This window comes from Haemaphysalis longicornis, unplaced genomic scaffold, assembly GCF_048455015.1.
Source record: "Haemaphysalis longicornis isolate Haplotype H1 unplaced genomic scaffold, Haemaphysalis longicornis Haplotype H1 scaffold_12, whole genome shotgun sequence".
Lineage (NCBI taxonomy): Eukaryota > Metazoa > Arthropoda > Arachnida > Ixodida > Ixodidae > Haemaphysalis > Haemaphysalis longicornis.
This window is the reverse complement of record NW_027526225.1, coordinates 110,771,199-110,781,905: the sequence shown is the minus strand read 5'-3', so window position 1 is coordinate 110,781,905 and position 10,707 is coordinate 110,771,199. Positions and strand designations below refer to the sequence as shown.

Here is a 10,707-nt window from a genome sequence, read left to right as displayed (position 1 = left end):
CTGAAAAATTTTCTCACGATTGTGGCAGGATATCTTTGGTGGAAGCCTCCCTCCTGCGATAGAAACAAACAGGATGATGATGATGATGATGATGATGATGACAGTGATGAGGGAGTTTTCCGCAGTGCCCAAGAGCAAAAATGCCTTTATCTTCTGCAGTTTCGGACGACGGGGGTTTTTTCCATCAGCCTTGTGGGCAAATATTTCTTCGTTATATCCGATATCGCGCGGCTCTCACAGTTTCAGCTTCGTTATAAAAGAATAAGTGTCATTGAAATAAAGTGTGACCAACCAAAATCTGTATTTATTTCGCTATAACCGATAATTCGCTATATCAGTGTTCGTTACAAAGAGGTTGAACTGTATAACCATTGCCGAGCGACAGATTGCGATGGAAACACAAAAAGGGATGCTTCGTTCGCAGGTACTGTCCGATCGGCGTAGGTTTCCTCATAGCCCACCGCATCCTGGCCACACAAGACCTCGGCCGCGTGCTTTCGCAGCTGGGCCTGTACGTTGTCACCGTTCTCCTGGGTCTCGCCATCCACCTGGGCTTCGTACTCTCAGCCATCTACGCCATCTTTGTGCGCCACGGCTACGCAAACTTCTGTCTGGCAATGATCACGCCAGCGCTCATGGCCATCAGCACGTCCTCCAGGTATCCTTTCCAGTTCCGCGGAAGCGCTTTGTGGAAACTTTGAACTGAGCTTCCGAAATTATTAGGTGCGGAGTACCTTAGGACAGCACAATGTCCGTCCGTGTCCGTGCGCATAGCATTTACAATCGCAAAAAATCACTCAGGCACCGGCAGGATTCGAGCCTGCGTCTGGTAGACCAGACAGAGTTGGTGTCAGTCGTCTTACCCATTGGGCTGCGACCGCGAGTTAGTACCCGAGAGTCGAACGGCTTACTCCCGCGCCTGTAACGGTGCGGAGTACCTTAGGACCTGCCAATGTCCGCCCGCGTCCATCCGTGCGCACACCACCATCAAGCGAAAATGAAGCGAAATTTGATTTGAACCGTCAGTTGCAGTTTCATTTAGGGTAATACTCAAGGTGCAACTCACGGCTCAAATCGAATGACGGTCGGGGCGCAAATCGGATGTCACTTGGGGCGCTATTTGGATGTCCTTTTTAGTCCCCGTACTCCGCACCCTCGCCATCATCCACAGAGTGGAGATGCTGCCATTTTTTCCCCACTACGATTCGAAATGCCTCCCTCCCTCCCTCACTTTAGCTCAGCGAACTCGGTAGGCTGCGGCGTTTTGTTCAACTTAGGTTACATGTAGCGTACAACTCCATCCATTAAAAAAGATTGTCGCGGCACTTAGGTAGCCTTGTTGTTTATAGTATCCTCTCTCCCTTTTCTCATCATCATCCTCATCATCATCATTTATTTACACTTAAGGGCCCCTGATAGGGTATTGCATAAGGGGGGGGGGCGAACAAGCATACACAAAGGCAATTGCAGACCAAGAACATAAAGTAGGATACAATCCAAGAATTGGAATTACATGGCAATAATAATAACAAAACTCGTTATACTACTAATAGCACGATTCAAAGTGGCATAAAAATGTGAAAAAAAAGAAACTGGTTACACAACTAATACACAGAAATTGCGATGGGGCGGTTGTCAAATGAGTTTCGAGTAATGTTTTAAACTTTAGAGTATTAGGCTCATTGGCTATTGCATTTGGAAGCCTATTCCAATCCTCAATTGTTAACGGAAGAAAAGATTTGTTGAAAGCGTTAGTTGAACCTTTTAAATTTTGGACACTCAAAAAATTAAAGAGACTGCGCGAAGTTCGAATTGGTGGAAGAAGCAGGGAGCCATGTAAGTAAGCAAAATTTAAATACAGTTTGTGAAACAAAGGTGTGCTATTTTTGGTCTAAGATCCAGGGAGTTGACAGACAGTGATAATTTTATAGTAGTAACACTTGTGTGGAAATTGTATGGGGAGGTTATGAATCGAGCCGCGCGATTCTGAATGGCTTCAAGGGCGTCGATTAAATAAGACTGGTGTGGATTCCAAATTTGAGAAGCATATTAGAGTTTACTACGGACGTAGCTTTCGTAGGCGAGTTTACGAACTGAGGCCGGTGAGTGGGTCAGGGACCTTCGTATGAAACCTAATGTTTTGGAGGCATCGGCCGTAAGCTGTGCAGTATGGTCAGTCCATGTTAGTTTGCTGTTGATGAGTACACCCAGGTATCGGTACGATTCTGCTAGAGTGAGATGATTAGACTGCAGGGAATAAGTATAATTTATGTTGGAACGCTTACGGGAAACGCATAAATTTACATTTAAAAATAATAAATTGCCTCATACATAAAGAACACCAATTTTCAATTACGTTTAAATAATTTTGGAGGGCAAGTTGATCAGAGCTACCACGTATACGGCGGTAAACGACGCAGTCGTCTGCAAAAAGACGTATTGAAGATGTAATACTTGAGGGAAGGTCATTATTAAAAATTAGAAAGAGGAGAGGGCCAAGGACGGAACCTTGAGGTACGCCAGATATTACATTTGTAGTCGAGGAACGGTGACCTCCGATGAGTGTATTGGGATCGATTAGTGAGAAAGGTTGTATCCATGACAATATGAGCGGGTCGAGATTAAGGGGGGAAAGTTTAAACATAAGTCGTTGATGAGGAACGCGATCGAACGTCTTAGAAAAATCAAGGAAGATGACATCGGTTTGAAATGAAGAGTCGAGGTTTAAGTGGAGGTCCGTCGTAAACTCAAAAAGTTGTGATTCACAGGAAAAACCTGGCCGAAAGCCATGCTGATTTTTACAAAAGAAGGAGTTGTCTTCAAGATGGGTTCCCACGCTAGAGTAGTTTATGTGCTCAAGCAACTTACGAAGAAATTAGACGATAATTTAAAGGATCGGACCGATTACCCGCTTTAAACATTGGAGATATGCTGCTTAGCTTCCAGTCATGCGCAATCGTACTGTCTTTTATCGTTTGCGTTAATATTATTTCTCATATTTTGCTTGAAAGCATTAGCGTACCTTTAAGTATTTTAGCTGTGATTTTATGTGGTCCCGGGGCACAATATATTTTTGTTTTTCTATGAGTTTAGCGATACCCGAGGCAGTGATGCAAATCGGAAGCATTTGGGAGAACTTTTGAATGGGTAAAACAGGGCTATCAAAGCCATTTTCATGGGTGAAAATGGACAGAAAATATGTGTTCATGACGTCAGAGCATTTTTCCTGCGGTACCTGCGAACTGTCGGAATTTCTCAAAGAAATTGTATGTGTGTGGTTGTTTTTCAGAGTTCGGAGAATCCACAATTTACGGGGGTTGACGCATAAAATGTTTAACATGTCATGGTGATAAAAGTTTTCTTTAGAGCTTCGCAGAAGACGCGTGTATTCATGAAGACACTTGAAGTATTTAGTCCACTTGGCTGCAGTAGTGCGGCGTTTTGCCTCTCGAAAGAGGCGTTTCTTCCTTTGCGAAAGTTTAAGGCATTAGAATACCATGGTTGATTGGAATCGCCGCGAATACGGATAAGAGGAACATACTTTTCGATCAGCTTTTGAATTTTATGTTTGTAAAGTAGCCAGTTTCGTTCGACTGTCCTCTGAGGGGCGGAAACCCTAAAAAAGCTGTAGAAGTTTTCAAGATCGGTATTGATGCCAGTAAAGTTCGCTTGGTTGTAATCCCGAATATATTTTATGGAGGGTAATCGACGATTTCGGAATGCGCATGTCGAACAAAACAGTTCTGTGGTCACTTAGCCCATTCATGCACGATAACGATTGAATTAGATCAGGCTTCGAAGAAAGAACCAAATCAAGAGTGTTAAGGCCACGTGTCGGCATATTGACTGCTTGGGTGAAATTGAACATTAGTACAAAATCCAGAAAAAAATTTGAAGGACGGAATGGTGCGGACAGGTTATTCCAGTCGATGTCAGGAAAATTGACATCACGGCAAAGGAAGTAATTGGCACGAGGAAAGCGACAGTGAATATCAAGCATGGCGGAGTGAAGGTCGTAAATAAACGAGATATCGGAGTCAGGAGCTCGGTAACACGCTATGAATATGTTTGTACTAGAAGGAAAGGATATCTTTACGCAAAGAATTTCATGATTAGTGTTAATTTTTACATGGAAGGAAGGCAAATCACTTTTGGCACAGATCAGGACACCACCACCCCTACGCCAGTTGCGGTGAAGTCTGTACACGTGGCATGATGTGAGTAGCTCTTCGTCTCTATTCGAAGTAGTTAGCCATGTTTCCGTTAGTATTGCAATGTCGGTGGCATTATCCTCCAAGATGGCCTCAAAAGCTGCCCTTTTGGGAAGATAGCTTCGGACGCTCGCAAGTAAAACTGATGCGGAATCGTAAGTACGGGTGCGGACTTGCGTACAAATAAGGACGCTGTGGTGGAAGCTTGGAAGCCAGCCGTGGCTGCTATGGTTTCTGTTCGATCACGGAATCGGATACCGCTTCCTAGATATACTTTTGTCTCCAATGCTTAGCTTATCAAAACGTATTTTGAAACCAGCTTCTCTTCGTCAACATCAGGCGTTCGACCTCTCGCATAAGAATATAAATTCATTCTTTCACTCATATAATTCTTTACAGACTTATCGGACAAACGGGGATAAGGGGGAATGAGATATTAAAAGAGCGTTGCGCTGCTGAGCACGAGGTCGCGGGTTCGATTCCCGGCCGCGGCGGCCGCTTTTCTGATGGAGGCGAAAAGCAAAAACGCCCGTGTGTACGAGATTTCGGCGCACGTTAAAGATCCCCAGGTGGTCAAAATTAATCCGGAGCCCTCCACTACGGCGCGCCTCATCGCCTGCGTTGCGTCGGCGCGTTAAACCCTACAATCAATCAAAATATAAAAAGAACGTAATTACAACGTAGAAACTTATATCAGTAACCTTCTTGGGATGCATCGCCGTTACCCTGGGTGCAAGCCTATGTGGGATTTGCACGATAATACTGGATAGAAGTAAGCAACAACTCCCGTGAGAAACCATTGAAGCTTATCCCGGCCGCGGCGTCCGCTTCTCTGATGGATACAAAAAAGCGAAAACACCCGTGTGTTCGAGATTTCGGCGCATGTTAAAGATCCCCAGGTGGTCAAATATAATCCGGAGCCTTCCACTATGGTGCGCCTTATCCCCTTTGTAGAGCCGGCAAGTTAAACCCCATAATCAGTCAATTATTGAAGCGTATAAAATAGAAACAAAAGCGTGTGTGAGCTTCCCCTTTGACCGTTATCGGCCAAAGAACGTCTATCTCGACAGTTCGTAAGCGAATCCTGAGGTGGATGCCATGACAGCTTGATTGATTTGCTCTCGCGTGTTACGTCTACTTTTCTTTTCTTTGTGGCCGTGATGTCTGCGGTCATAACGTGCGGGACGTCACAGCCATAAACGCATTGGAGAGTCAGCCCCTGCGCACCTCGTGTTCCCTTCGTCCGTGATTGTCGCGCTGTGAATTCAACAATATTGCCACGTAGCCAAGAACGATGCGGGCTTCTTTCAGTAAACAAGGGTCATTGGAGCGAACTTGTGGATTAGAGTGAACTTGTGAACAAACAAGGCTTGAATACAAGCGTCGAAGCAGCGGTAAACGAAGGCCCACGCACAGTCAAACGTCGGCGAATCGAAAGCCGAAGCGTTTTCCCGGCGAGCATTTATCTCCCAGTTATATTTTGTCCCCGAACCATCAAATTAAATCGAGAACATTGTCGATCAAAGAAAAAAGCTCTAGGCTAGTGATGATGGGGTGAAACCTTCTCGCTGTAAACAAGCAAGTCCGCGCTCAGTTCGAAAAGAATAAGACAGCCCGGCGGGGCCAAGCGCTGCTAATAAAAAATTCACGCATCTCCACGAAGTGAATCATGACAATTGGGCGAAGCACTGGGGATCGTTCTTACCGTAAATCACCCGTGGCATTGCCCACTCGCGCAGGTAAATGAGTAACAACGCGTGTGTACAGTATATAGAATTCCAATCCAATCCAATCCGATACAATTCAATTTAATCAAATCCAATCCAATTCAAATACAATCCAAATCCAATCCAATCTGATGCAATTCAATGTAATCCAATCCAATACAATCCAATCCATTTTAATCTAATCCAATCCAGTCCAATGCTCCTCGCGCATGCGCAACACTGTGTATACACGGACGCCAAACACCGGACAAAGCGAGGTCCTAAGGTGCTTCGCCCCAAAAACGTAAGCAGGATATGTTCGCGGCGAAAAGCAACTTGCCTAAGCGTCAGCGTCGACACGGAGACAGATTCATCCGCTGTTCGCAACCGCAGCTCGGCGACGGTGCCCGTGACGATAGCGACGCTAGAGCACCGCGTCGGCCTGGACTCTCGCGTCGTGCGCTTCATGGTTCCCGTGGGTGCTACGGTGAACATGGACGGCGCGGCGCTGTACGAGGCCGTTTCCGCCATCTTTCTGGCGCAGCTACACGGCATCCCGATGGACTTCGGTCGGGTTATGGCCATCAGGTGAGGAAGGAAGACTACCAAGAACTCCGCACAGCTCCCAAAGTGGCGGCACCCTTCCCTTTATTCATTCTAGCCTGCCTCACCTTCGCCACGCAGGGGGGCAACCAGTGCAAGTAATATAAAGCTTGAGCTTCCCTGTAGCCTGCAGAGTTCTTCCATTCACGCCAGCTCCGCAACTCCGCTTCAATATTCGGAGATCCAGATGGAAGATTAAAGGAACACTGAACCCAAAACCGAAGTCTTTGCGTCCCCAAAAGGCAAATTTACTGGTCTCCGGGGCAGTACCTTCAAATTAAATTCGTAAATAATAAAAAAATGAAGCTATCAGTCGCCCAGCAGAGATGGCGTAAACGGCGACGGAGCGGGTGTGCCAAGAGTAACGTGACGAACAACAGGACGAGAAGGGCACACGCAAGCACTCAAAGAATCACGTAAAATTTCTTTGCACTCTAACTTTCATAAGCCATGGACAATTACAAGTGCACAAATGTAATTCAAGCCGTGCCGACATTCGTAAGCTGCCAAGCCGCGGCGCCGCTGGCGGTTGCGATAGTTATGGCAGATTCGGCGTATGTCACATGCCTGTTACCTCCAACTCCACGTTGGATGTACGCAACCGCCAGCGGCGCCGCGGCTTGGCAGCTTGCGAATGTCGGCGCGGCTTGAATTACATTTGTGCACTTGTAATTGTTCACGTATACCAAGGCAGCGCTACGTAAGCCTATCTTTCGAGCCGTAAATTTGGATGTGCTTTTCGATTTTTCGGGCGGAAATGCATACGCACGCCTGCATAGTAATTGCGCGCAAATGCACACATTCTGTCATTGAGGTGTTCGTACACACCCGCTGCGGTGGCTCAGTGGCAAGGCGTTGCGCTGGTGAGCACGAGGTCGCGGGTTCGATTCCCGGCTGCGGCGGCCGCTTTTCTTATGGCGGCGAAAAACAAAAACGCCCGTGTGTACGAGATTTCGGCGCACATTAAAGATCCCCAGGTGGTCAAAATTAATCCGGAGCCCTCCACTACGGTGCGCCTCATCGCCTGCGTTGCGTCGGCGCGTTAAACCCTGCAATCAATCAATCAATCAATCAATCAATCAATCAATCAATCAATCAATCAATCAATCAATCAATCAATCAATCAATCAATCAATCAATCAATCAATCAATCAATCAATCAATCAATCGGGTGCTCGTACACCGGAACGCCTAGGCACAGTCCTCACACGAAGTACTGGGCGCTGTTAAAACTAAAACTAAGAGGTAACAGTTAAAAGAGATAACAGATAACTAACAGTTCAGCGACCAAACCCCAGTATGCATAACGAGACTACCAGAGCTCCCGTTGTCGTTATCGCTGAGGTTGCGCTGTCCGCCAGACATTTTGGAGGTAAAGTAAGATGCATTGTTGAACCACCATCGAACGTCTCGTGCGGAACCATGATTGGCGCACACAGAGCGGGAGCTACGGACGTGTGGCGCGGGACTCGTTTTATCGTATGCGCTGAGACTGCAACCAGCCGCTTCTGCCATAGAGTTTCTTAGTAAGTATACTAGAGAGGAAACAGCCTGGTAATCCATGTCGTCGTGGGGGCTTATGGGAGCACCCCCCACTCTTGGCTTCGGCTTGGCATGACAATTGGATTCTTTAGCGGTTTTTGGGACTTGCTTTCTTCACTGTGCATTAACAAGTCTACGAGCTACCAGGAAGCCGAAATCCTCCCTGTTCTGTGGTAGACTCGTTCGCTGAAACAGCAGGTTGCAGGCAGAAAGCTTCGCGTTTTAAGTGTATTTCTCTTTTGAAAAACTGTGGTTGATTCCTCTGTCATAGGAATCGGTGAAACACTAAAGTGAAATGTGCTGCGAAATCTGCAGCTGATCATGATTTACAGGTCGTAGGCTGTCTTGTGGGTGTGCTTGGCGAGCGACGTCCTGCTGGCGGGGCGCTTCGGCAAAGGTGTACCCACGTCATTTCCGTGACGGATATGACGTCAGTGAAATCTTGGTGTATTCCGGCATAAAACACTTTCGTGTTACAATATAAAACCCGAAAACGAACAGCCGTAAGTGTAGCGTGCTCTTTAGTACTGACGGTGACTTCCCCGCAATAAGACCCTGCGTGCAGGGGTGCACCCTTTAAAGGCCGCTTGCTTCGTTTTCTGACGTCATTTCCGCGACGGGTATGACGTACGTGAAATCTTCGTGAATCTCGGAATAAAACACTTTAGTGTTAAAATGGGGGCTTTGATTTTTCCTGGAAGCTCAATGTAAGGGTCAATTCTTCTATATATCCTCGTAGTACAGAATTTTACTGTTAGCGGAAAAGGTCGGTTTACTGGGCACTTATACCGCTGCGCCCTAATGTCGCGACAACTGCGTCCGATGCGGCGGCGCATTTTGTCGCTCAAAACGTCAAGGCAAACCTAATGCTACTTATGCCCAACCCCCTTTTTTTTTTACTTCAATCCATTGGCTCTTCTGTAGAGCCTCCACTTAACCCCGGCGCGTTTTAACCGGCCGTAGCTATGGCGTCAGCCCTATTGCTTTCTACGGTGCCAAAAAAAGAAAAAAAAAGCGCGAAGATACGTTTAAATCGTAACTGATGGCTTCAGCGTAGTGCATTACCGTAACGCCGCGCATTCCCATCGGAGCGGCTGCAACCCTCTGTTTCTCATTTCGAAAAGCAGCGGCGCTCGGATGAAAGGCGGAAGGTGCCACCCCAATGCACAAACACGGAACGTCGCTTTGCCCAAGAATCCCCGGCTTCGCGGAGCGTGGTCGACTCTCTCCGCGTTTCACAATTGCCGCTGGTTCTGTTCTTTTTTTTTTTTCGCCTCCTCTGGTTGTAAAAAGGGAACGTCGCATCGCTCTCAACGCTATTGGTACTTCTTTACAAAGGATAGAAGACATAACACATTGCAAGACCTATCTCCTCGAAGAGCCCCCTCCCCCTCATTCCTCCTCGCTCTCTATGTCTCGCGATCACTCGCTGACTATTACTGCGAGCACGAATACTCGTGGGAACTCGTTTATTCTGCTCTGTTGTCAAACGAGGTGTAAAGAGCGCGCCCTGCAGCGACATCGGGGCGCCAAGGGAACACCAAAGCGGGACCTTTGTATATATTTTTTTTTATCGCCGCACCAGTTTCGAAAGGCTTAATAGGCTTCTTGGGGCCGTACGGCTTTGAGCCATCGAGATTGTATGAACAGCGTAGTGACGAATCATCAGTGGATTCGCAGGTTTCCTGGAAATATTTCTGGCTGTGTTGCAGTAAGAAAGAACTACGAGCTCGAAACTTGAAAATGTGATTGAGTGATTGATTTATTGTAGGGTTTAACGCGCCGACGCAACGCAGGCGTGAGGCGCGCCGTAGTGGAGGGCTCCGGATTAATTTGGACCACCTGGGGATCTTTAACATGCGCCGAAATCTCGTACACACGGGCGTTTTTTATTTTGCCTCCATCAGAAAAGCGGCCGCCGCAGCCGGTAATCGAACCCGCGACCTCGTGCTCAGCAGCGCAACGCCTTAGCCACTGAGCCACCGTGGCGGGTCATTGAAAATGTGGGCTTGTGGTTACTCCACAGGGTACAGCATTGAATTCTCGCTGGAATAGACTCGTCTACGACAAAGGCCGGAGAGTAGGTTTTTTTTTTTCATTGTGTGGAGAGGGAAAGGGGTAAGAAAGAAGATGCGGAAGGGAGAATCACAAAGAGCAAAACGATGCCACGGTCACTTTATAGGGAATTGATCACGAAAAAGTTTTATACATATAACTAACATATTCTTGCAATGCTGCATTTTCGCGCGTATAACCCGCACCAAAAATGCGAAAATTTCAGGTATGAAGTAGAGGTGTGGGTTAATGTGCGGGGTATTTCCTTTGGTGCAGCTTCACCGCAATGCACGTTGGGCCGTGATGCCCCTACAGCAGTAATAGCGACTAAGCCACTGCTATCCCATTGGCAGTGCTTATTTTGCACACTCAGCTCAACAGTATACCAACCTGAAAAAATGTATGCGGCAAGTCATCTAGTTACGTAGTCAGCTAGGTAAGTTCTTTGGCATAAACAAATGTGTAATGTTGCTTGGGTAGTAGATTTCGTCCATCCCCTTATGTATAAAATATGCGGCCCGTACGGTGGGGTTATATTGGTTTTATTCGTCGATGGAAAGGGGGTAAAGGGTTATGCGGGGGCGGGTTGT

The 10,707-nt window shown here is 47.0% G+C and overlaps 1 protein-coding gene across 2 annotated transcripts in view; it reads left to right on the top strand.

Moving 5' to 3' along the window:
- Window positions 1–10,707, top strand: part of LOC144162124 (excitatory amino acid transporter 3-like) — a 34,805-nt gene that overhangs the window by 18,818 nt on the left and 5,280 nt on the right. The window contains exons 7-8 of one of the 2 annotated variants that reach the window (XM_077692613.1): window positions 425–658; window positions 6,311–6,505. In XM_077692613.1, coding sequence (XP_077548739.1) covers window positions 425–658; window positions 6,311–6,505 — 429 coding nt within the window. The remainder of the gene's footprint in view (window positions 1–424; window positions 659–6,310; window positions 6,506–10,707) is intronic. The other variant, XM_077692614.1, reaches the window with a different exon arrangement.